We start from the raw sequence: 26,608 nt of genomic DNA on the forward strand, positions 1-26,608 counted from the left end.
CGGTGCTGGAATACAGGTTAACACAAGATTAAATCATTTCGAAATGCACTGACGTCTTTTCGTTCATCGGCACGATGCTCTGACCTGATTACATTTATTTATTTGCATTTTCAGAACAATGCAGTCAGCTTACATTCCGTAAGAGTAGTGTGGCAGATAAACAAGTCGTCAAGGTATGATCTTTCTAAAATAAAATCTATCTGCCGGTAATATCATACATATATTCGCCAGATGACACGATTCTGGAAAAAAATACCCGGTAATACCCCCAAGTTACAGCTTCAAAGTCTCTTAACTTCGACAATCGGCTTGCCTCGACTCACCCAAACGAAGTCGATACTGTGCAAAACATAAAACGTAAAAAAGATAAACTATTCTCAATCTTGCATATAAACTAACAAGGAGCAACAAGTTGAATCATTTTCATCTCGTCGCAGGAGACAGTAGGTTGCAACCAGAGGAAGACTCAGATTAAAGTGCAAATGAGACAAATCAAATTAATAGTGACTGATGAGGGGCTAGTTGATGCAGTCCATGATGTGGATCTGCAAGGAGTCCAGGTCTGGTAGTATTTCGTTACACTTTGGACAGACGTGTTCAGGAATACTTCCTTGATGCTGCCAGTCAGTACCTGCAAAGACACAAAACTGCTGAGTGGACAACAGACTTGCTTTTAAGCACCGCCATGACACATGAAACAAAATCAAAATCCCCCCCCCAAAAAAACCCAAACATACCTCTTGCCACTAAAGTTCCACCTGGTGCGTTTGAATTTCCCAAATGTCTCCTTTGCATCTGACTTAAATTCTGCCTGTGGACACGGAAAATGCCACAAGAGTGAGTCAACAAAACCACGTTACCTTTAGGGTGGCCCTCGTGGGAGGTGAATAGATTAATCGGGAACACATAAGATATGCATTACAAGGGAGGAATCAAGCCTGAGGCCCTTATGTAACAGGCTGCATCCTCGCACACTTAAGCCGTCTGCCTTCTGTTCTGAGGTTCAGGGTTTCAATCTGCGCCGGCCTTTTTCCTTACTTTGTCCATACCGCAGGTGTCCAACTCAAAGCCCTTGGGCCAAATCCCTTTGCCACAAATTTTCCTTGACCTTTGTTTAAAACTACTTATCCATTTTAAAAAAGAAATTAAAAAAAAAACATTTTAATAATGCGCAACCTGGCAATTTTATACGATGCGGCTCTCGGCACCTGCCGGAGGACAACCATGACTACCATGTGGCCCGGGATAAAAAAAAAAAAAAAAAGTTCACACCCCGACCACCAAAAATGACACTTAACCAAAACAGGTTGGGAACAGTATTAGTGAGTTTCTTGAAGTTTCGATCGTTTGGCATACCGGCTCATCGAGTCCATCTCCTCCTGCAGATGGTTGTTTCGCTTCTTCACGTACTCCAGCTGAATAGCCAGACGCTCCCGCTCCTCGTGCAGTTTCTCCCTCGCCGCCCGCTCTGCGTAGAAATCAGACGAGTAGACTTCGGCCTGCAGCGAGGAGAAAAACAACCACATAAAATGCGCTTTATTTCTCCTGACGACATTTTAGAGCCTCGTGCTCCAACATTTGATTTGGAAATCAAGATGGGCCAGGTCAATCCAAGATGAGATAAAAGAAAAATGTTTAAGTTAATGGTCATTTTTATTTTATTATTTACAACTGATTGAATTATAATTCACTCATTATTTAATAAAATCATACAAATGTTTTATTTTACTAATGCTTTGTATTTCATATTAGGTTTTTTCATAATTCAATAATTCACGCTCAATTTTATTTCATTATTTGAAATGAATTTAATGAAAAGGTAAAACTTTATTTTGCTAATATTTTGTCTTTTATGCAAAACTATATCAATAAAATTAAAGCTCCATGCTCATTTTGTATTTCATTCCTACCAAATGCCAATTATTTCACAAAATATTCAAATGCAAAATCCATCCATCCATTTTCTTGACCGCTTCTCCTCACTAGGGTCGCGGGGGTGCTGGAGCCTATCCCAGCTATCTTCGGGCAGGAGGCGGGGTACACACCCTGAACCCGTTAGATTTTTATCATTTTTTTATTTTAGGAAAAAAATCCATGCTCATTTTCAATCCAATGTGACTGAAGAATTAAAAATGCCTATCATTTAATAAAATATTCAAAATGCAAAGCAAAATGTACTGATAGTTTTGCATTCTATGTAAAATAGTTAATTCAAATAAGCAATTAATTCTCATTTTTATTCTCTTTATTAATTGTAATTATAACCAATCAACTGTACCAAATATTGTATTGACCAAATTTAGGGGGGAAATGGGCTAGAATAATGCAACAAATATTACAGGACACTTAAAAAATGTAACTGTTCGGTGGGCTGAATTAAAAAGCTGTACGTGGCCTGTGGGGAACGCCCAACTTTTCAACCACTGACTGCTTCAGTTAGTTCAACGGAGCCAACCTGTGCCTGCAAGACAGAGATGGTCTCCAGCTCCTTCTCCTTCATGAACATCTCCTGCTTCAAGCTGTCGATGCGCTCCTGCTTGGCAGCCAGGGCATTCTCGGCGGCGTTCAGTTGACTTTGAAGATCGTCCACCACCTCCTTGTTCACCAGCTGAGCCTGCAGCGATGGATGGATGGATTAGTAAATCCTCACAAAGGTCAATAAAGTGCTTTTAAACCTCCGTCCATTCATTTTCTTTAGGGCTTCTTCTCATCAGGATCACGGGTGAGCTGGAGACTCTCCTCGCTGACTTTTGAGCGTGAGGCAGGGTACGCCAAGTGAAGATCCAAACACTGATAGTGTCATAAACAACTGTCAAGATGTTTCATAGAGGAACTCGTCATTGTTGGGTGTAAACCTCATACTTTCTGTCCAAATATGCTAATTGTTTGTTTCTTCCAAAAATCCATTCTGATGGTCAGTGCCCCTGTGGTTTGCTATTTTTACACATTATTGACCAATCTCAAGGCTTAAAAATAGCTTGAGAGCAGATCTATTAACTCTTTGGATAACATACATTGTAACTAGTCACCTCATGTTTTTTTATTTTATTTTATTTATTTATTTTTCTCATGAATCTTAGGTCTTTGAAATAGAGTTTGGGACAATGGCGTAACCGCAGTCTGTTCTCTGTCAATTGACTGTCTGTTGTCGTACTAGAGCGGCTCCAACTAACGGAGACAAATTCCTTGTGTGTTTTTTGCATTGGATTAACGCAAAATTTGCAGCCCCCCCCCCTCCATTTAAAAACATGCATGTTGTGTTAATTGAAGACTTAAAATTATCCATATGTATGACGTGAATGAGCCCTGGTGATCGGCAGCTGGGATAGGCTGCAGCTCACCCGGGACACTAATGAAGACAAGTGGTACATAAAATTGGATGTGTGTATGGAATATTTGCATGCGGGGTCCGAATTTATCATTGTAAAGTTCCATCTGGAAATGACATTTACACCCTGTTTTACATGTGCTTATGTGACACCTGTATGTCTGGGAATGCTTACGCTTGACAGGGGGTTAACAGTGAAAAAAGTTTTTTTTGTTTTTGTTTACATACACACATTACCTCTCTCCTTTCCTCCTCCTCCTTGAGCTCATTGTAGTCTTCAAACAGCTTAGTGTAGGCGTCCTTCAGCTGGGCTAGGTTGCTCCTGAGATGGAAGAAACCAGCATGTAGTCTGCCAAGTCTCCGATTCTAATTTCGTTTAACTCAATGTAAAATGCCTTGTGTTTCTGAATACGTGCGTTCACAGACCTCTCTTCCCCGGCCTTCTTCTGCACGATTAAACTCTGCGCGTGCATGCTCTCTAGTCGCAGCTTCAGCTGTTCGTTCTCCGTTTTGACCGCCTGTTGGTCCGCCAGCTGGGCCTTCAGAGCGGCCACGTCGTTCTCCACTTCGCGACATCTGAGAGAGTGAAGTCGAACCGTTGTGGCGGCGCGCTATCAGTGAGGTTTCATTTAAAGTATTTGTTAACAAACCGGTCCTGCAGGTTCTTCTTCATTCTTTCTGCATCATCCAGTTTGCTCTGGGCCTGCTGGAGCTCTTTAAACAGCATCCTCATCTGAGATGTGATGAACTCGGATGCAACCTGGAGCGTTAAAATGTTTTTTTTGATACACATTAGATTAGTGCTTACCAAACAGTGTGTTGTGAGAATTCATAAGGTGTGCCGTGGGATATTATCCAATTTCATTCAATTGGTAAAAAAATTATTATTTATTAACTACCAAAAAAATTATTTTTGTTCATCTAATCTATGCCGACGACATACAGAGGCGCTTTGAGATACGAGTTGAATTCGTTCCGTAACCACGTTCTCAACTCAAAACACTCGAATCTCAACTCATCCTTCCTCAAATTATCTTTCCTAATTGAAATAAATGAAAATGCCATTACCCGGTTCTAGCCCGCCACAAAAAAACAAAAAACAAAATATGCGTTTTTGTTTTTCAATATACAAAAAATAGCATAGCGATGCACCGAAATGAAAATTCTTGGCCGAAACCAAAATCCGAAAATGAGGAAACAAAAGGCTCAAAGCTGAAACACTGAGAGAAATGATTGTGTCCATTATTAGTCAAATTGCATTTATGGCTATGACTGTCTTCTAACCTAGGGCTGGCAAATACGGCAAAAAAATTATCACGATATATTTTTTTCATATCGTCCAATTGTGATAATATATATATTTTTCTATTTCAATTTTTTACTCACTCACAGACGCACAAAAACGTACAATAATTACCTGGTCCTTCTCAGAATCGTTTCTGGTGTTTGCTGTCATCGAGGTCTGTGTTGTCACGGTAACATGATGATTCCTCCTCTCCTCCATCGTTCTAATCCTGTTCGAGAATGCAAGAAGGTTGTAAAAAAAGCATTGGGGACGGTGCGCATTTTTATTGCCCTGCCGCATACTCTAATTATAAAAGTTAAACGCAGCCCGCGTCAGAAGGTTAAAATGTTGAAAGAGTTGTTTTCTCATTAAAAATCAAAATGTAGGACAAGTTAAATGTTACAAGATACGGTGAACCCCTGCATATTTGCGGCGGTATTTGCAAATCCACCCTCTTTGCAGCTTTTTTGAGGAACCTGTCCTGTCATTTGCTGAAAAACTCACCTTTGTTGTTTTTTAGCTCAACCCAAAGCAATAAAAGTATTAGTTTGGTGCCATCTTGGTGCCAAGGCACTATATTGAAGTGAGTTGAGGAGTTTCATTTTGTGCTTTGGTGCCATCCTGTGGCATCTACAGGCAAATATAAAAAATTTTAGCTTAGTAATTACTCAGATTTGCGGCAGAGCTAACGGACGGGGTTCATTGTAACACGTTTTATTCTAATTATATCAAGTTCATTATTATTGTTTTCATTTAATAAAATGTTTTAAACATTTTCATTTTTTTTAAATTGTCAAAAATTATTGAATTATTGAAATTGAATGTTACAAGATATCAAGCAATTTTTTTCTTTCAAAAACAAACAAACAAAAAAAACATTATTACACTAGCCTTGACTTGGACTTGATTGTTTTTTTCCCAAATATGTTAAACTGCTTCAAATAAACGTCGAGAGCTTTACTTGTCAACGGTGGCCTGCAGCTCGGCCTGCAGCCGCTCGGCTCGCTGGGTCTCGTTCCTGAGGGACTGCAGCAGGTGGCTGACGGTCACCTCCTCGCTGTCCAGATGGGATGCTGTCATGCTCGCGTCGGGACGTTTGCCACTCTCACCGCCACCCTTCATGCTGAGGACGCCGTTGTCCTGGAAAGACACGGTTCTCTGTTAATTACGTTCATTTGAAAAGACAAGGTAAAACTACAATTAGGAGGATGAGGTATGAAAACCTGAACTACCTAAGCCATTTTTTTTTGGTAGAGCAATTCAAAAAGTGAAACTCAAATTATAGAGATTCACTACCCACACACAGTCAAATAATGCTTTTTCTATATATGCGTTTAATTATTTTGATGATTATAGCTGACAGCAAACGAAAACCCAAAATTCACCATCTCTAGAAACTAGAATATTACATCACAAACAATCAAGAAACAATGAAAATGACAATATAGAAATTAGGCAGGAATTTGATGTGATTGGACCTTTTCTTGGGCAAAACAGAGTTCTTCCGCTCACGTCCAGTAACAATTGAAAACTGCAACTGGTCGAGCACAGGAAATCGTCTTGTGCCAAAATCAATTCAGTTCTTGCGTTGACATTAAGAAAAAAACAACAATATGGATGGCGACGCTAATATTAAACACTGATAAGGCACTGTAAGTGTTTTTTGCGCTAACCGACACAGTGATGACCTCGACGAAGGAGTCCTCGCGGGAGTTCTGGTCTGTCTTCAGCTGCAGTTCAGAGTTGAGAGCCACCAGGTCGTTCTTCTCCGCCTGCAGCCGGCTCACCAGGGCGTGCAAGGTGTTCACCTCGGCTCTGTGAACGGCGGCTTCTACCTGGAAAACACACGTTGAATATGTTATGTTGATAATATATACTAATGTACTGATTGATAATATTTACAGTCATCCTTTTTGTATGGGTTTCTATATTGTACTTCTTTGCTGGAATGCCCTCGCATGTGGGAAAGGAGAGCCGGAACTACGAGCGGGGGTTCACGCTCCAATACTCACTGGCAAGACGTCCAAAGCGCTGGACGACATCGATGACTCCGCCAGTTTCTTGCTCATCTCCTGGTTTTCAACTGACAGGGCCTCCAACTGAACCTGGGCCTTCTCAAGCCTCGTCTCCAGCAAGTCCCGCTTCCCCTGCTGCTTCTCGCGCCACGAGGACAGACCCTCGAAACGTTCTTTCATCATCAGGTTGGCCTTACGCAGAGTCTCTGGGGGAGAAGAGAAGTGCGTTGTTTAATAACAACAACAACAACGACGAGGCCACAACATTTTCTCACCTTTCAGATTGCGGTTCTCCTGGATGAGGATGTTCATCTGGACCAGGGTCTCGTCAAGCATGGCCACTGAGCTGGGAGAGCGAGAGATGTCCCCGTTCATGATGGGTCCTCCGGACGCCATGATGCTGAGAGCAGGAATAAAATACATAATGTTGTTCATTATAATAATACCACTCTGTTTTGATAAGGGTTGCAAGGTGGTGTCGCATGGGAATCTAAACTGGGGAATTATTCAAATACATTGCGCCTTGAGATACGAGTTCAATTTGTTCCTCGGGCACGCCCGTAACTCAAAACGGTCATATCGCTAATCATCTTTCCCCATTGAAATGGATGGAAATACTATTCATTCCTTCCAGCCTCACAAAAAAAAAAATGGTACTGTGTTTTTGGATAAGAAAAACATTCTATACTATTCTACTTAAAAAAAACACAGTAATTTCTACATTTAAGTAACTTTTGCTTCAACTGACATTATGCTGTGCCTTCTGCCACCAGGGAGCAGTATAATACATTCAGACACACACAAAGAAGAGTTTCATCAGTGACTCTGTCAACTGCAGTAATAAAAGACATTTTTTTCCACAAAGAATAATCTGTCTACATGTGTTGCTCTGCCGTTTGTGTTCAAATATCTGTTGCTGAAAGGGTTATAACACAGCAACACCTATGGAATATGTTACACCATCTAAGGCATTTTGCATTGCGCTAAACCAAACAGACTTGATTAAGGCTATGTGGTTGTTTTAAATAGATAACATGTAATTCTCTTCGATGTTTAGTTTGACAGTAAAATTCAACTGGGAGTGGCAATAAACTGCTTGAAGTCTCTCTTTTTTTTCTTTTTTTTTTTTAGAATTCTTCCATTTTATTTTTCACTTGAGTCGAGCAGGGGCATAGATGAGGCTTTCTAATGACTTTGCGTACTATTGTGGTTTGGAGCAGTATAGCCCCCCCTAATGTTTTGCCAATGGTTTGAAATTTCCCCACTATTGTTTATTACCTAATATCAGTGGATTGTAATTACAAAGTCTGAAGTGACTCAGGACTTCGGCATGCGGAAGCAGGACGCAAACAACCAGTCAATTTGAATAAGGCATTATGTTATCAGCAGGTCACATGATAAATTAGCAGTCACTATTGGAAGGGAGAATTTCCGTTTTGGCTGGATTAAGTACTGTCATGCCCTCGGGTGTGGTGGTCAAATACACGATTACTGTCCATCTACTTTCTGTTTCGGTCCAAACTGAGACAACTTCGCTTTTAAATGTACCAGTCACTTCAACACACACACGCGGAACTGCGTCACAACAAAACATAAAATGAGTTGTAATCGTTCGAACTGACCTCCAGTTGGATCTCGAACGCAGGATTGGAAGTTGGTTCCGAACAACAATACTTGAGTTTGGATGAGGAATTGGATTGTTGATGAACCTTGCAATGTCTGGTTCTTGCTTCGGGTTACAGGCAAGTTTCCATTACTGAACGCAAACAACTTCTGGTTTGCGACTTCAAAATAAGATAAAACAAACCAATGAACGAGCCTGACATTGGGGCCGTCAGAACGCGGAAATATTTTATTCTGAAGACGCCTTTGTCTCCCTTCGATTTCTTTGAAGTGACGTCACAAAACGGATGTCAGGCAGCTGTATCTACGACAAAGTGCGTCCTCGGTTTACGACGATCCCTAACGGCGCAATATTAACAACTCCGCGCAAATATTTACTATTTACCATTATTATAGCTTTAATACTGAGTTAGCTAGCTGAGTTAGTTAGTGACAGACGCCCTACGAATTCGGGTTACGTCGGAACCTTGATTCAGCCATGTTGATGATATTCAATTTAAAATCCACTAGATGGCAGGGTTGTATAGGCGCAATTACGCACAAACAAACTGGGAGTAATAATATTGCAATATCTGAACTCCTGAGTGTGTGTGTGCCTGTTAAATGACGGTTGTAACATCAGCGAGCGATAATATATATATATATATATATATATATATATATATATATATATATATATATATATATATATTAACCCTTGACCCTTGTTTGACAGTACCAGAACTTAAAAGTGTCCATCTCAGAAGCTTGTCTTGAAAGTGATGCCGATGGGGAATTTGTGTGACGCTGTGTGTTCTGGAAAGAGCGCACCTCTCCAATCTCCACCAATCAGCCCACAAGGTTCTGACTGAACCCACTTTTCCACGAGTCCGTGAATGCAGCACCGCTGCTCCCTGCAGAGCTCCTGCGAGATCAACACTTCGGAATTGGCTGCAAAAGTTTTGCACTTAGGAGCAGGTTCATTGCAACGTTCTTTAAATGCAACTTTTCCAATTTATGGAGCTGAGCAATTTCAGACTGCGACTTGCGGTGTTTATTATCGCGATATTGTAACTCAAGTTGCATTTGCGACATCAGTCCAGGGTCGGGAATGACTTTCACGGTTGTTCTCCTTGCACTGCTTGGTGTTTTGACGCACGGTTGCCAGCTTCCGTCCGAGTGGCGGCCACTGAGCGAGGGATGCCGAGCGGAGTTGGCCGAAATCATCGTGTACGCTCGGGTTCTGGCCATCCACCGAGAGCCCCTCGGTGGCGGGGCGGACAGCCTCTACAACTCGCTCCCCGTCGGATTTGGATACGGATACGAGGGCGCGGAGGAAGGGCTGCTGTACTCGGCGGAGGTGGAGCTGCTGTGCGACCAAGCCTGGGGGAGCATGCTGGAGGTCCCGGCGGGGTCCCGGCTTAATTTCACCGGGCTGGGCTACCTCTCCTGTCAGTCTCACACGGTGATGGAGAACTACTCCTACTTCTTCTTCCTCAGGTATGCGCTTACATTGTGCCTTAGTGTTAGCATGTGTGCAATGCAGGGTTTCTCAAACCTTTTGGAAAGTCTTCAAATTCATCACCCTAACGCCAATTAAACATACCTACTTTTGTCACAAATCTTTTCATCTATCTTTGCTCAGATTTGTCACAGCCAAGGTAGGGAAGAGTAATTATTATGTATAAATGATACGCCATAGTAATTTATTTTAAAAAATGATTTTGAGGACCTCCAAGCGACGGCTCGCGGACCCTCGGGGGTCCAGGAACCCCGGTTTAAGACCCAATGGTGTAATGCATGTTAACAGATCAAACATTAGGGAGAGAAGGTGATTGACAAGAAATATCATAGACACCAGACATCTGTGACATCCGATCTTTGGCAATTTCTCCACCAGGATGGACGAGAACTACAACATCCTGCCCCACAGCGTCAACTTCCAGGACGCCATCTTTCCCGACACGGCCGACAACCGGCGCACCTTCTCCAGCCTCTTCCAGTTCTCCAACTGCACCCAGGGGAGCCAGCCGTTCCACACCTTCAGTCCCGAGTGGGACACTGTGGAGGACAGCAGGGTAAGGTGGCACAATCAATGCCCCGTACAAGCAGAGGCGTAGCAATCATTTCAATTGTTGGGGGGGTGTTGGTTCAGGAGAAACTGAGGATTGTAGCATTAAAATACTGGAGGCACGCGAACATACTCTAGTGGACAAAACTGTATTAGTCTTAGTTTCAAGTCTCTGATTCACACAATTGTTTTCCTACGAGCAAAAAAAAAAAGGATCTCCGATTGATAATAACAATATGCCCCCATGTGCAAGTCTGTCAGTTTGTGTGATTTGTTGCTATAGCAACCCTTGCTGCGTCGTTGATCAGTTCAAAACAACCAATCAATACCACATCAACCATCTACATGAACAATGGAAAACAAATTACGACTCTGGCCCTGCAGACAAGAATGTGGAAAAGATCGCCAAGTAAATACCTTTTTGACCAACGCATACACACAGATACACACGGGCGCCTATTAACATATTAAGTCGTTGAAAAAACTGTTGGGGGTCCAATGGGAAATTAGGACCCTATTAGGTGAGTCAAAAGTCAGGGCTTTGAACCTATTGAGGTAGTGAGAGAGAAAAAAAAACCACACACACACAAACCGGCAGCTGGGCAGGATTAATGCAAGCGACTGATTGGCTGTGTGAAAACATAGTGCAAGGTCAAATAGCAACGATGGTCGTTTCTGTCATGAGCGCAAAGAAAACGCACGCCCCTGACCTGGGATCAGCGAGAAGCCGGACCCTCTCGTGAGAGACGGGGAGGGATCTGTTGCGACTACAGTGGTGCCCTAGACTTAAGACTGTCCCGATTTATTTATTTTTCGCCGATGCACTTTTGACAATTTACTGAATGGGACAAATGGGGGTGGCTGGTGCAGATGAATCAAACTTCTTTCTATTCATTTCAATGGGGAAAATGTATTTGCTATACAACAAAACTTTGTTATGAGTTGGTCACGGAACAAATTGAACTCACAAGTCAAGGTTTTTCGTCTATTATCTCAGGTTTTAGTAGGATGACAATGTGACAATGCAAACCCACGGGTTTGCTGATTCACAAGAAAGTTATTTATGATTTCCATCTCCCACGCACAGTTCAATCATGCACATTCACAATAGCTGTGATAACGTTTATTATTTAAGTAAATGGACAGGACAAATCACAGTGAAAGCAGCTTAATGGCAGGTTGTTTCGCAAAGAATTTATGGTGGCTTTTATTATTCTTTCTTGTGTAAATTACAAGGAGCTACCTGGTTCTCTGCGGCTTTGACCGCCAGACTCGTGTCGAGGACAAGCGCTCGCATGTCTCGTGGGGGTCACCATGGTCAGGGCGAGGCGGGATGCCAAACAGATGTTCAAGAATTTATGGAGGCCCTTTTAAAAAGAGATCTAGCATTTTCGCCACCTCTTGCCGTACAGTTTATAAAAACGTAGAAGCTTTTTCATCCCCCTGTCAGCGCTTTAAGCTTTCAAGACAACTTTGCCCTAAAATTGTGAGCGGAGGCGTTGCTGTTCCACCCCCGAGGGAACCTGACCCCCTCCTGAAGGACACGCAAGAGACTTCCTCCACTTCCAAACCCTTTCATGAAGCTTTTGTTTCGAGCCTTCTCCTATCAGAGGATGTTCGGTAATCTTTCTCTTGAAAGATAAAGCCACATTATTTAGTTTTACAGCCCCTTTCAGGCACATCATTTTTATATGCGGTAAAATATAATAACGGAAAAGTCAGGGCTAGTTTGCAACAGGGTTCTTAATCAGCAGATTCACAGTTAATGGGCATGCGCTGATTAACGACTATGCGGGGAATGTTGAAGCTGGAAACCTGTTTTATGGCTCTCGTAAATATTTTACTGTATGTGGACTTTCAGAGTATTGAAAGGTAGTTAATTCATCCCCCCAAAAGTAGATGAAGGATTTTGGTTCAAATGTTTCTATTATTTATCAATCTTTAGTTATATTATTCTACTTTTCGATCTTGCTGGTTTTCCAACAATGAATAGGTAGGGGCATTTTCAGCCATTATTATTTCAGGACATGCTACTACTGCCTGGAGATCATATCAATGTAGATTTAAAGACTAGTCTAGTTTTTTTTTTAGACTGGCGCAGTTAGAGCAGTCGTTGCTTCTTTTGTACTCTGTGTAACTGCTCTTGAACTTGAATGTCCTACTCTTACAGTGCATGCGGCGGCTCTTCAACAGTGTTTGTACAGATGATCATTTAACAGCAGGCAGGTGATAGCCGGGTGTTTTGACAGATGCCGCGTGTGTGTGTTTTGGGTATCCCACGGAGCGCGTTCCTCGGACCCTATGACAGGGTGCACACTGTAAGAACGTGGACCAACACCATTTCATGTTGCATTATTTGTTTGGGACAAGTAAAAGGTTGCTTCACCCAAACTACAAATCACTTTGTATAATTTAGTTGCGTGTCATTCTATTATTATTTGATATATAAAAGTATGCAGTGCCAATTAAAACGAAGTATTATTATCACAGTTTTGTGATATCACAGACCAAATAAGGGGGTAAATGTATATGTGCACTATGTTGATTTGTCTCCACAACCCATATGGCGACTCACACAAACATGCACACGCACACACCACAGGGGGACTATAGGAGCGCTCAAACCGGGCAGTTGAGCTCAGCTCTGTTGGAAAATTAGGGCCCCTGAGTCATCAAAGAAGAGGGCCGGTGGGGGGCTTCTGAGGGTTTCACAATCATCCTGTGTCCTCTTTGAGGTAGCGTTGTTGATACTTTAGACTTTCGTGGCAACTTGGTATCTTTTTTTTGTTTGTTAAATTTGGTATTTAATACAGAGCAGTGATTTGATATCTCATAATCCTTAAGGGTGGAACAGTTGGTCCCGAGTGGGCATTTGGTTTCAGAATACAAATTCTGCCGAACAAGTGGCCAGGCCACATTATATTTGGCCGTGGGTCGACGTTGTCACTGTCTCATCCTCCTCAAACCTGAGATACAATACATACATGTTATACAATAATCTTTCTCACCTACTTCATTCACTCCTACCTTACTTTCTTCCTTCATTAACCCTTTCCCCCCCTCCTCCGACCCACTTTTTATTTTGCTTCCTTCCTTTACTTCCAACTACTTTTCTTCCCTCCTTCCTCTGACTTTTTTCCTGCCTTCCTTCCCCTTTTCCTGGCATGTTTTGCTTTCATACCTACTTTCTTCATACCTTCTTTCACTCAGACTTCAATAAAAACCATATCAGACAATAAGAGGCTTCTGTAGTATTCCTGGTGTGTGGGATGATGAACGAAGCATAGCAATTTACTCAAAGTGCATGCTGGGTAAATCACATCACTTACGCAGCCAGCGGCTGAGAGGTTTGTCCTCCACTTTGTGAGGAAAACAAACAAGCAGCCTGCGTGCTGACTTTGTGCTCACCTTTCCCCTCTCCAGCTGCTGTGCTCCTCCGTGCAGGCGGCGCTGTTCGACGAGGAGGAGCGATGCCGCGAGCTGCGGGAGCGCCTGGCCGCCGCCGAGCGCAGGAACAAGCAGCTGAAGGGGCGCGTCCGCAAGGTGAAGCGCTCCCTGAGGAACGCCCGCAAGGCCGCGCGCAAGGCCGAGCAAGAGGCGCAGGACCTGCTGGTGAAGCTCAAGGCGGCCGAGCGTCAAGCCGGCCATCACCTCAACACCGTCACCCAGGAAGAACCTCCACCAGGGCGATACGCCGGCCCGGCCATACGCCAGAGAATGCAACTCTGATGGACCGCATGAAACTTGCCTGTCTAAGTGGACAGCGAGAGACTGCTGGGCGGTCTTTATGGACTAAAACTATCATGGAGCTTCTGTAAATAAAATACTGTACGCATGATTACTACTGTGGCGGGCAGTGCATTTTTGCCTGGGCCTTCAGTGGGGACTTACTCAAAGTAATCCACCTCTTTATGCCACTAGAATCATGAATTAGTATTAATATGTGTAGCTCAGACTATTGCTCGTTGGAGTTGGCTGTTAAGTTTTGCTCTGACCAACCAACCAGAGGGTGGGAAAATGCTGACGGCACTGTGAGGGCAAATTTCAAATCTGCAGTCCAATTGCTAATGGACTTGAAATTACATCAGACAGCACTCCTGATTCTGAAGGTCCTGAGCAGATTAGATGGACATGGCAGCACATAGAGGCTGAAATCTGATTGGCCCCCCAAAAAAATTCTAACATCCACGTTCACATATTGGAAGCAGTGCAGTCAAGAGAAACGCTATGAAACGAAGGAAATAAACTGTTGGGACTGCATTATGCAAGTTCACGGAACAAATCTAAGATGTTGTAGGTGGACTGCATTGCTATAACACAAAATTGGTCTCGATCCAGATTTTATGGGACCGGATCACAAAAACAGGCCTCCTGAAGGAGAATCATAGTACAGTTGTACTTGCCTCTCACAGGTAGCGTTGCAGTGTAGAGGCCTTCTTTGTGCATCTTTCGTCCAACCCCAGACACAGACATCTGCGTGGGTCAGATGGAATGCCATTGAAAGTCAGCGTTGTTAAATTCTGTGTGAACAAGCGCAGCGGTTCGGTGGTGGACTCACTTTTAATTTTACGACACTGCACTTCACAGTCTGGGTGGAAAATGAGGTATGCATCACTGTTTGCTTTTCACCACATCAAGTCATAAACAGGTGATTGTCTAAATGTGGAAAGAGTGAAAATCAAGCTACTAGTTGCAACATCACATGTAGGATGCACTTCAGCAAATAGCGTATTTGATATTGTGTTACGGGAAGCTGGTACAATCAATGGACTTGGCTGACATTTAAAGGTATTTACAGTGCTGCAATGTATGATTACAAAGCATTCTGTTGATTACTGAATCCAAATGAACTCTGGTCAGTGAATTTTTGACCTCCTTGACATCCAGTTTCACTTATTAAAGTACATACAATGAAATGTTCGGTCTGTTTGCGCAGAGATCTCACCGGCTACAAAGTATCATGTTATGTTTTCATTCGTATTTTGACGTATGAAAAAAAAAATAGATGGAATGTGAATATATATTTTTTAATAATATTAAATTGCATTTGGACCAAACGTGTGGCTGTGATGTATGAAAGATCATGTGTGTCAGATGAGTAGAATTTCCACCAAAAAGTGCTCTATATACTAGTGCAGAGGTTGTCAAAGGTTTTTAGATCAAGGAGAGTACCACCTAAAAAAAATACTTAGCTCTCCAAGTCCCGTGATCCAGACCAACATTAAACTACAGTAGCGTAGTAGGCTTAAGTGATGATCAAAAACGAGACAGGTTGTATTCCTAAAATGTGTATTTATTGTTATCGTAAGCCATCGTAACATGCAGTTTGAACGCTAACGCTCAAACCACACTTAGAAAAACTGTATTATTAAAATAGAAGAAAATGAGAAAAAAGAAAAATCAAGTTCTAAACATAATACATTGCTTCATGGTTTGCATAATTTGCTACTAAAATGCCATTGTGCCATTTTCTGGTTCCCTGTAATAGTAAATATACAATATGTGATGACAACTGTTGATGAGTGACACTAAAGGTCTGGGACCCAGACCTATCATTGGAATATTTTTTCAATACTAGTTTTCCTTTTTAAAAAATAAAATGAAAAATTCTGGCCAAGACCGCTTCAATTTTAATTGAATAGCTCGGCCCTACGTTATTGCACGGCCCGCACGTGTTAAGAGAGTAGTAGGTTAGAGGATAGGCTCTAATGTGTGGAATATCTGGGGAGAGGACACACGTGCACGTGTGGTTCATCAAGTGAATGGAATGTGTTTGTGAGGGGCAGGAACAGCAGGACGTCGCTGAAATATTTCTCTAATTCAGCCTGGAAAAGGTTCTGGAAGGAAGGAAGAGTGAGTGATTTGAGTGTTCTTGCTCTGTCTCAGATGCAATTAGTTTAACGTATGGTATCAACAAGTATTTATGCTGCTTTGAACAAATGACACATTTCTGAAGAAATGACGCATTATGCAATAAACTTAAGCGTAAACGTTAGCGTTGCTTTATTGAAATCCCGCTTCATCTGAGGACATTTGTAAATGTAAGGCGGGGAAAATACATCACCTCCGCATCTTTACTTCCCACGAAAACCCTGGAGGGAAAGAGGATCTTCTTTCTTTTTTTCCAAGCTTAACCTGCAGGCAAGAAAATCTGGAAGATTTACAGGCATTTGTAAATCATTCATAGACATATCAAGCCATCAGAAGCACTGTAATAATTCAAGATTAGGTTCAGAAGATGAAGAAAACATATGGCGGCATGTCAAAATATTTCGACTGGCAGGTTTTCAGTTAAATTAACTTCAAAAAGCAGGTATTAAATAAGTGGCAAATTTGGTGCACATTTAAAAAAAAAATCAACACCATCCGTAGAAAGTGTGTTTGCATGAATCTAATAAAGAATTCCAACTTGAGCCAACAAAGGTAACAATTGCCTTGAGAGTTTGCAGCATCTGCCTTTCGTCTGCTCAACATCTGTTTTACACCAAATACCTTATACGCTCTATTCAGTATGGTGATGGTAAACTCGGCCTTACTGCCACATGCATGGAGCCTAAAGCCTGCTGGTGAAAAAAAGCACAATTAGAATATCAATATCAAACATGGAGTATGTGTGAAAATGCATGCGTGGGACAAAAAAAAAAAAAAGCAACTGTTTCAGTGATCATTCAGGATTTATTCCAGGAAAAAAATAGAAGAACAAAAGACAATCCAGTCTGTGTCGTCACGGTAACTGATATGTGCACATGATTGTCGAAGGCATCCGATATACAAGCCCCATGGACACGCAAAGTCACAAGCATCAGAGCGGCAGGCGGCGCCCGTTACGAGACGCGAGGGTGTCGTTGAGCGTGACGGTGGCGCACCAGATGGGCGAGGATGAACACACGGACAGCCGAGAGGGGAGACAGTGGGTCACGATAACAAGCACCGTGTTGAGTTTCAGTCTCACAAACAATAGTCGAGGCCCTAATTCAGAGCTGAGTTGGGTTCTGTGAAATAGTTTTACGCTTGTTTTAGCTCTTGAGGCAAATTACCTAATTATGTTTAGATAAGCCAATACTTTGAACCCTCCTTTATCAATAGGTAAAAATCCACGATATTTTGCCCAACTTATTAAACCACACTTTGCTCTTTGGGCTCTATTATTTTCGTAGACTGCGCAACGTGCGCCGCAATGCAAATGGTGGTGTGTCTTGTCTTGAAGACTCGCTGGCATTTTTTTGCCAATTTGGCAGACCCGTCGGCGCGATGGGTGCTTGCATGGCGGAGTGACATTTTGGTGGCAGAAAGTCCGTCTAAACTTATGGGGTGAGCGAGCATGCATGAACGAGCTACTCGAGTACTTTAACAAAACAATTGAGCCACGACTACTCATTGAAGAGTTTATATCACCAGCACCATTCTATCAGTTAAATACAGTTTATAGTTTACATAATACATTGTTTTTCAGAGAGACCCGTTTGTAGAACTGAAACGCTATTGTGTATCTAAAAGTTAGTCATGGATGCCAGGATTGGTTTATTTTCACACAATACAGATACGTCAATGGGAGCCACTTGCGTTCCATAACAGTGTGTTTCAGAGTTGTCACAGCTTTGGATTTCTTCCTTTAAAATGGCAAAAACGTAAGCCTGAGATCATTAAATGTTGCTTCACTGACACTGAAGTGGTACAGAAACACTGAGCATTCGACTGCACTGTCAAAGGTCAAAACTCTAAAGGGGAATTACATTTTTATTCCCCCTATCTGGACATTCCAAAGACAATACAATCAACGCAAGGAAGCGCGCGCACACAATCGCTCATCCATTCCCGCAAGCCAGAACAGCAAAGATCTTGAAAATGATCATTTATATATTTACAATCTTTGTACAAGCATCTTAAACATTGAAGTGTTTCATTCAAAAGCAAAGACACAGAAGCCCAGAGGAGTATGATCATGAAGCCTCTGCCCGCTGTACAGCGCATTCATCAATTCATTCGACACGGCACATTATTGAAATAGTCAATAATGGTTGAGAGTTAGTTTTTTCAAATAGAAAAAAATGTAAATGAATTTCAGGGATTGAAGAGCACGCTCTTCTTTCCTGTGCAAGATTCCAATTAATATACTTGACATTTTTGGATTTTTCGTGCACAACGGAAAAGCACTGAAAATGAATGTTGAAAATGCATAGCAATCCATGTCAATACGTACGGCAGACAGGGTCATCATGAATAATCTGATTAAGCCCTTATGTGTAAAGGTTTTGTTGTTGTTTTTTAATGACGGTTGCTTTCCTCTGAGACAAACATGGAATTTTAAAAATGGCGCTCATGTTTTGAAAATAATCATCTCTGGAGACGAAACTTGACTACTTTGACACACTCCCATTTGAATAAATAAAAAGAACACACATACACACTTTGTCAAGACGGTTCACTAAGACAACATGCATCTAAAGACACGCTAAAAGAACCAGAGGGTACACAGGACAAAGTCAGTTCAGATTCAGGGTCCTGGGAATATACAGTTTGTCTTCCATGCAGCGGCATAAATACATGCAAGCATGGCAATTAAAATCCAAAAGGTCGAACAGAACCAACAAAAGGAGACAAAACATTACACTATCACAGACATCCTCATGGTGGATTTTTCTCCATTTTAACAAACGGATCATTATATTTAAACATTCGGCAGAAGCACTATCGGGGGAGGAGATGAACACCAAAAAAAGATGGCGAGTTGGCAACTAACAATAACTATCATCTGAAATCATACAAAATCGATCAAAGTATCATAGCTTTCTCGTCAAATTCTGCCAAGCGTCATGTGTGAATGCGCATAATATTCTTTGCTCTGGTCTTTGGCTCCATATTCACGATAAAGGGATAGCATCTAATGACAATCTGATATGTGTGAGAGTGGGCCGAAATCGTGCTGCTCTGCTTTCGCCGCAAAAACAAAGGCCATTATAGCCACTGACACAATTTAAAATAACAACAATAATAATCATAAATACAGGAATGCCGCATTGTTGTTTTGGACTTCTGACTAGGTCAAGGTACTACTGTATTTGTGGACTAGATATCACAATTTAACACAGACAAAGCTGAACGAACTGAACCGACCCACACTGTACTGCATGGTAATGGTTAAGGTCATGTATGCGCGACCTTTTACATAGCTGGTTCAACGCGACGCCAAACAGTAACCAATAGCGGCAAGCTATGCAAACAAGCTTCTGGAGTGAAAGTGAAACTAAAGCGGCAGGTCGCCAGCACACAGTGCAGCTGCAGTTTTCCCTGAGCACGACTGAACCGGGTGCAGCGCGGCGACGTCATGGCTTCGATAAGAGAGCGGCGAGGAAAAGCAGCAGGCCGTTTTCAAATTTGGACAATCGTGAAGGCAAAACGATTATTGAGAAAACCGCGCGGAAAAAGGAGGGAGCTAAGTCACAGACGTCATCACAAACAATATGTATCTTTTATGGACAAAAGTATTGGGACACCTGGCATCGGAATCACGTCAACGGTAAGCGAAATGGAAGAAAGTATGGAAGGGGTTGCCGGTACGACGGTTAATGGGAAGACTTTGGGGAAGATTTTGGAGTTGCGTCTATTCACCCAGAGCCACGTTTTTCTCAACCTTTATTGAGCCAAGGCACATATTTTATATTACAAAAATCTCATGGCACGCCACCAAACTAAAATGTCACAAAGAGTTTAATTCATGTAATCATCATGGATACGCCATTGTACTTTTTGCCATCTAGTGGAAGAGTAATCTTCTGCCTGTCACTGTACATCGCTATTTGTAGTCACCTAAATCACACTTTGCTTCTCTATTGGTAGAGTGGCCATTCATATCCATCCATTTTCCTGGATGGAGAAGCAGGGTACACCAGCCAATTGCCGGGCTCAGATAGACAAACCAGCATTTACACTCACGGTCACACCTATGGACAATTTAGAGTCTTCAATGAACCTAAGAGGCGTGTTTTGGGGGATGTGGGAGGAAGTAGCCAGAAGTAGCCAGAAAAAAAAACACACAAGCACAGGAAGAACACGCAAAGGACGGAGGCAACATTTGAACTTCAAAACGGAGAGGCAGACGTTCTAACCACTCCGCCCACTACGCTGCCGTCTCGATATGCGGAAAAAGAAAGATCGAGGGGGAACTAACTAGATTGAGTAATCGATTAAGAGGCGTCGCAAGGCTTTTGTCCATACAGCGTACATTTGTAAATGTTTCATAGTAACCTGAACGAGTCCATTTAAGGGCAATAGTCAGAAAAACATTTAAAAGTAACACAAGTATAATAAAGAAGTACAATGCTCAATAAAATCTCTTCTTCCTGTCTGATAAACATCAGTGGGTGGCGTTTAATCTGCGTCTGAGAACGTATCTGGACTCTCGCTGTGCAAAATAGATAAAGCACTAACTCATATTTTCCTTTCTCAACAGTCATATGGTACTTTTAAAGCACTTCTTGAAGCACAAACACACAGTCGGACAAGCTATGTGTACCGTTTGAAATATGAATGAAAAACAATCAACTCGGTGTGCAACGGGAGCAGAGATGAGTCAAAGCAAAGAAGGAGGGATGAAGCAGACAAAGCTAGCTGTGGATTATGGGAAACCACCTGGACTCCATTTCGGGAGAAGCTTTTCAATTCAAAAGCTGGTCATTAGCATGAGGTAGTGACGACTGATCGTCTTGATAATGATCTCTTTTTTTTTTTTTTTTTTTATTATTATTTTTTTTAACAGAAACGCAACTGCTAATTAGACATTGATGGCCTTTTGAAAAGTACAAATACCTCCTTCTAAATGAACCGCACGAATAGAACAATGAAAACATTCCAGTTGCCAACAGTCAAAAAACAAACATCCAGATAATTAGATTAGTGAAGGAAAGATGAGATTCAGGAGGGAAGTTGACATTGATTCGTGTGATCCAGCGCCAGGCAAGCTGACAAACATGCTCAGCGAGAGTCAGAAATGTCGTGTGGGCACACACTGTGGCGCTGTGTGATTACAAATGGAGGTCTCTGCTCTCCTCGGAGCAGGGCGAGGAACCAGCTGAGGGGGGAGGAGGAGGAGGAGGAGGAGGAAGAGGACGGTGTTGGCGGTGGTAGTTGTGGTGGGGGGGACACTTCCATGAAGAAGTTTAGTGAGGAGACGAAAGGCGGAACCAAGAGGACCATCCTCTCCCTCTCCTGCTCTCGTCCCTCCGCCTCACAGCGCCGTGGCCTCCCAGCTGGTCCCCCGCGACACCTGGCGTCACTTGGTCTCCGTGAGCACCGGGGCGGGAACGGCCGAGGGGTGCGGTCGGCTCAGCTCGGCCCCCGCCGCGGGAGAAGCGGCTGCGGAGGCCAGGCTGCAGGGAGTGGCAGGCGTGGCAACACCTGGAGGAGCCAAGTCAGACCAATGCGCACAAATTTGTCATCCTTAACAACAAGGGGCTCCCAAACGTTTTAAACGCCAAATTAGAATTTTGTTTCTTTCCAGGGGTCAATACAAAATACATACAAATACATATTTATTTCGACAAACATGGATTAAAAAGAAAAACAGTGCCTGTTTTCTGATTTTAAAAAAATATAGCATTTTATTCACTCCTCAATAGAAACATTCAATAGCTAAACTTAATATACACATTAACACCAAGGGTTAAAGCGGCACAAAGATATCCTGGCGTCATCCGGGACATATTTTCATCATTTTCCCTTCCTCTATCATAAAACATTGTAGCAAGATACAGTATATAGGAAAAAGAGACTGCAAAATTCTTGCAACAAAATAAAAAAATAAATCAATAAAAAAGACTGTTATATTGTTTTGCAAAGCTGGGCGATAAGGCCTTCAAATCTGAAAATAAAAAATTTGTGATTTTAATTTTTTTTTCTCTTTTGCATATTGAAAAATATAATGTCATTGTTGTTGACTCAGTTTTTCTCGTATTTTCCTTCCTTTCAAGATTTGCCTTATTTCTGACAAAAAAAACAAGACTGTGTCAAGCATTAAAAGAAAAGAAAAAAAAAAACAGAAAATTAATTTTCTTCCAAGCGGAAAAGGGCAATGTCTTCTATCAGTAAAAAATTAAAATAATAATAATTAAAAAAAAAAAACATTAAGAAACTGTTAAGTCATAATTTTCAGATACTAAGTCATTGAACTGAAATACCATCTCATAATGAGGTAAGTTGCTATATGTGCTATGTTATTATTATTATTTTCATTTTTTTACTGGCAGGAAACAAGCTCCCACATATTTTCCTTCCTAAATTTAGTTTTTCTTTCAAGCATTAACTTAAAATCCAGAAAAAAATAGATTTCAAAAATAATTAAAAAATATTGATTAAAAAAAAGAGAAATCCGATCAAAAAAAACTTCCCAGCTTTCCCAGCTGTATTGTCTTGGAATTCTTACAATTTGGGGGGAAAAAAAAATGGAAAAGATGTTTTTCAAATTCTTTAGTTTGTTTGTTTCCATAACTTCTCAGCAACGTGTTAATGTGTTAATGCCTCATGCACGGCATTGAAAAATGTTGAATCTTCAACTGTCAAATGCACATACGTCATCGTGCGCTACTCACATTCCTTCCGTGGCGCTGCTATGTTGTCGAAGGATGAAGTCTGGCTCGCGGCCGAGCCGGCGCTCTGGCTCGGAGCCGACCGGTTCCGGTCCGCCTGGCTCGGACCTTGTGCCAGCTTCTGGCTCGGCCTGGCGTGGGGGTTGTTGGTGTCCACGCCGCTCCCCATGCTGCTGCCAAGTTGCAGCCGCCTCATGTGGCGAACCACCACCGTGGCATTGAACGCTTGCTGGAGAGGGCAAGGAAACAGCGTGTGACCCACAAACAATCGCTAAATAATTTATTTCACTAAATAATGTTAAGTAACCGCAGGAAACAAGTTTACCCTCCATTTGCTCTTGGCAAAGTTCTTCCTAATTTGCCGGCTGACAGACTCGTGGATGTTCTTGCAGAGAGCTGTATCCCCGGCGATCCTAACACACAAGCAAATACTCTGTTGGCACTCAAGACTAAATCAATATCTCCATTGATTTGATGTCTTTATGTCAGCCTGCCTTTGCTGTCACTCTCTGTGCACGCGTGTGTGTGTATGTGTGTGTGTGTGTGTGTGTGTGTGTGTGTGTGTGCAGGTGTGTTTGCGTACAGCTCACCAGGGATGTCGAAGAGCCTGCTCGCAAGTGAAACGCTTGGCTGGATCTTTTTCCATTAGGTTCCTGATGAAATCCTTGGCTGGAAAATATTAGTCAAACACACCACATCAGTGTAGACCGTCTGTATCCCAGCAATATCAAACATTTTTAAGCAATCATTTTTTATTGGCATTTACAATACACAGTGTCATACCATGTTGTGCCACAACATGCCCGGCACTGAGGTCTACTGGAAGAGATGCAGCGTAATTAAGAACAAGAACGAGCGCCAGTAATCGTTGTCAACCTTCCCACAGAGCATTGTTGTACGCTATGTTTGTATGTTGCTGCTCCGTGTGTGTTAAAGTTGCCGTGGTTTGAAAGTTTATAAATACCGTAATATTAATGGCAATGGCTATGGTTTTGCAATTTACAATATATGTTCATGTTAAGCTGGTGGACTTTCCTTAGACAAAAGCTTATGGTTTAGTTAAACATTTTGGTCTTAACGTCTATTATTTTCCAACAATTTTACAGTTAACTTGAACTGGGAGTAAGAAAAGAAAAAACAAAAACAAAAAACAAAAGCTTGAAGCAAGTGAAGAACTGTGCGAGTGAGAAAAGGGGTGAAGGAATACTTTAAAAAGCGTGTATTAAAGATCCCCTATTTTGGCTATTTAAACCTCCAGAGAGTAACTCTCTAACATGGACAGTATAAAAGAGATAAACCCCAAAATGTTTTTGCGAGAATACATTGCATCTGCCAGCATTTGCCAAAACATGGTACTGTGATTCATACTAGGTTTGTGGAATAGGAATTAAATGGAACAATTCGTCAACGTACGAGCAGACGCCATGATGGGATAAAACGTCAACACAAGTGAAAATTCTAACACGGCACACAAGTGGCTTGGCTGATTTTGCACCGTTCCGAACGCCATCTGTTCGAAAGCAGGCACTTACACCTGACTGCACCTTCATGGCAGGAAAATTACATCAGTGGTGGCAGAGAGTCGGTGTGGGGTCGATATGCGGAAACACTCAAGAATAAGGAGGTGGGTGATGATGACGGAGAAAAGCTCACCGGAGTTTGATATGTCGTCCCAGTAGGGTGCGTCAAACTCGTAGTCGGCTTTGAGGATTTGTTCGAACAGCTTGGAGTCGTTCTCGTCGTAAAACGGTGGATACCCGCACAACCTGTGGACAGGAAACTTTGTCATTCAGTCGCTCTTTCCTTTATAATTCATTAACTCGTGAATGACATCACACTTGAATCTTGAATCTGACATTATTTAAATCACGTACGAGCCTTAAGTTAATTTGATAAGACCAGGGGAGTAAATATTCATAACGTTGCTGTATGAATGATGATAACCGGGGGCCACCAGATGGTGCTGTTTTTATTCCTGTCCAACATGCATTTAGTATTTCATAAAGAGCGGTGATTTAACTGTAAAACTAACTTTGTCTCATCATTTTTATAGCGCTCCTCTTGGAGTGATCTCACAGTACTCGCTCCCTTGCAATCAAGCTGACATGATAGAGTGTTGAAGACAAACGGCTTCAATCTCCTGTTATAATGAACGCCGGTCCACCAAAACATCATCTACACCTCATTATTAAAGTTCTGGATGCACTGAGATTTTCCTAAAGACTCATTAAAATGCCGTTCCCCATCGATACACACTCACACAACATGCAAGAAAACAGTTTGACGGAAACAGGAGGTAAGGTGCTGCCTGCTGGGAGGGGGAAAAAAAAGCCTTCCCGTTTATGTTTTTGCTTTCTCTTTAGGTGACAAACTAACAACCGATTGACTGATCATGATCAAATATCCCCTCCAGGAAAAGAAGGATGGAAGGTTGGTTATTGCTGTCTGGTTTTATGCTGTCATGTAATAGTTGGGACTTGGCTGTCATTCACCGACTCCCCGAGACAACGCGCCCACGCACACACTCAAAATCCCAGGTGATTATCATGGCTGATTACCTGATGTGATCTTTCCACCTGAGCAGCAGCTAAAAGCTAACAAGGTCTAAATCGCCCGACTAATTGTGCAAATTGCCAGCAGGGAGCCGCTCTCTCTCTTTGATCACCGAGTCACACGCTCAAGTGCACACACAAATCTCTGTGTGTTCTGTTCGCCCATCTCTCACACTCTTCATCCCATTAACCTGCTGCTGACCTCGACCTTCTGACCTCCGAACCCTAGCCGGGTGGAGAACACACAGACGCACGACAATGGGGTCCAGATGTAGACATAAACAAACTCCTTAGAAGGATTACAGTGAAATTTGAAATGTGTGCGCTGGCTTTGAGGCATAAACCCGCACAGAGCGCAAACAGATGCCTCACAAAATGTGAAAGAAACCACAGAACACTAAAGTTCACATTTCTTTTCAGTTGCATACACAAACATCTGCATGAGCGAGTGTGTGAGGTGGTCAGAAGTGAGTTGGCGCGGGAGGGGTGAAGAAGAAGACGACCAAACAACCAGAACAATACGTCTGGGTCCATTTCCATATAAGGGCATCGCGCAGAGCCGCATCTGGTTCTGAGGACGGCGCCTAGCAACACCATCATCACCATTGCACCCAGCACGCACAACAACTCATAAACGAGTGGTTGGGCAGAGCAGCAATTAATGACATTTTCATGCTACTTATGGATAAAACGTTAAGGTTGAGTTTCAGCAAAACTGCATCATTTAAGTGGATGGGTCAAAAAAGTGAGACTGTGCCCTAACTCTGCACTTCATATCCATCCATCCATCCATTCTCTACCGCTTATCCGGGTCGGGTCGCGGGGGCAGTAGCTTCAGCAGGGACGCCCAGACTACCCTCTCCCCAGCCACTTCATCCAGCTCTTCCGGGGGGATCCCGAGGCGTTCCCAGGCCAGCCGAAGGATGTAGTCTCTCCAGCGCGTCCTGGGTCGTCCCCGGGGTCTCCTCCCGGTGGGACATGCCCGGAACACCTCACCAGGGAGGCGTCCGGGAGGCATCCGAATCAGATGCCCCAGCCACCTCATCTGGCTCCTCTCAATGCGGAGGAGTAGCGGCTCTACTCTGAGATCCTCTCGGATGACCGAGCTTCTCACCCTATCTCTAAGGGAGAGCCCGGACACCCTGCGGAGGAAACTCATTTCGGCCGCTTGTAT

At 42.6% G+C, this 26,608-nt stretch overlaps 3 protein-coding genes across 6 annotated transcripts in view; 1 reads left to right on the plus strand and 2 right to left on the minus strand.

Moving 5' to 3' along the window:
- Nucleotides 1-80: 80 nt before the first annotated feature.
- Nucleotides 81-8,410, minus strand: optn (optineurin). 2 transcript variants are annotated; one of them, XM_061761256.1, is made up of 13 exons: nt 8,251-8,410; nt 6,904-7,028; nt 6,626-6,834; nt 6,287-6,448; nt 5,575-5,753; nt 4,746-4,842; nt 3,979-4,088; nt 3,755-3,904; nt 3,566-3,650; nt 2,456-2,614; nt 1,357-1,499; nt 738-811; nt 81-631 (listed from the first exon to the last, which is right to left on the minus strand). In XM_061761256.1, exons 2-13 carry the CDS (start codon nt 7,022-7,024, stop codon nt 519-521), a joined length of 1,602 nt encoding a protein of 533 aa, XP_061617240.1. In that variant the 5' UTR covers nt 7,025-7,028; nt 8,251-8,410; the 3' UTR covers nt 81-518. The 2 variants fall into 2 exon arrangements, with proteins under 2 accessions (XP_061617240.1, XP_061617238.1); XM_061761254.1 differs by having other exon boundaries at nt 3,557-3,650.
- A 594-nt stretch (nt 8,411-9,004) lies between these two features.
- Nucleotides 9,005-15,358, plus strand: ccdc3a (coiled-coil domain containing 3a). 2 transcript variants are annotated; one of them, XM_061761538.1, is made up of 3 exons: nt 9,005-9,730; nt 10,131-10,308; nt 13,746-15,358. In XM_061761538.1, exons 1-3 carry the CDS (start codon nt 9,342-9,344, stop codon nt 14,028-14,030), a joined length of 852 nt encoding a protein of 283 aa, XP_061617522.1. In that variant the 5' UTR covers nt 9,005-9,341; the 3' UTR covers nt 14,031-15,358. The 2 variants fall into 2 exon arrangements, with proteins under 2 accessions (XP_061617522.1, XP_061617520.1); XM_061761536.1 differs by having other exon boundaries at nt 9,007-9,730; nt 13,725-15,358.
- Nucleotides 15,359-16,956: 1,598 nt separating this feature from the next.
- Nucleotides 16,957-26,608, minus strand: part of camk1da (calcium/calmodulin-dependent protein kinase 1Da) — a 39,633-nt gene continuing 29,981 nt past the window's right edge. Inside the window, exons 9-13 of one of the 2 annotated variants that reach the window (XM_061761531.1) lie at nt 24,536-24,648; nt 23,473-23,551; nt 23,208-23,295; nt 22,886-23,111; nt 16,957-21,695 (exon numbers count right to left, since the gene is read on the minus strand). In XM_061761531.1, coding sequence (XP_061617515.1) covers nt 21,571-21,695; nt 22,886-23,111; nt 23,208-23,295; nt 23,473-23,551; nt 24,536-24,648 — 631 coding nt within the window. In that variant the 3' untranslated portion in view covers nt 16,957-21,570. Of the gene's footprint in view, nt 22,159-22,885; nt 23,112-23,207; nt 23,296-23,472; nt 23,552-24,535; nt 24,649-26,608 lie in introns of both variants that reach the window. The other variant, XM_061761533.1, reaches the window with a different exon arrangement.

Source organism: Phyllopteryx taeniolatus, chromosome 22, assembly GCF_024500385.1.
Source record: "Phyllopteryx taeniolatus isolate TA_2022b chromosome 22, UOR_Ptae_1.2, whole genome shotgun sequence".
NCBI lineage: Eukaryota > Metazoa > Chordata > Actinopteri > Syngnathiformes > Syngnathidae > Phyllopteryx > Phyllopteryx taeniolatus.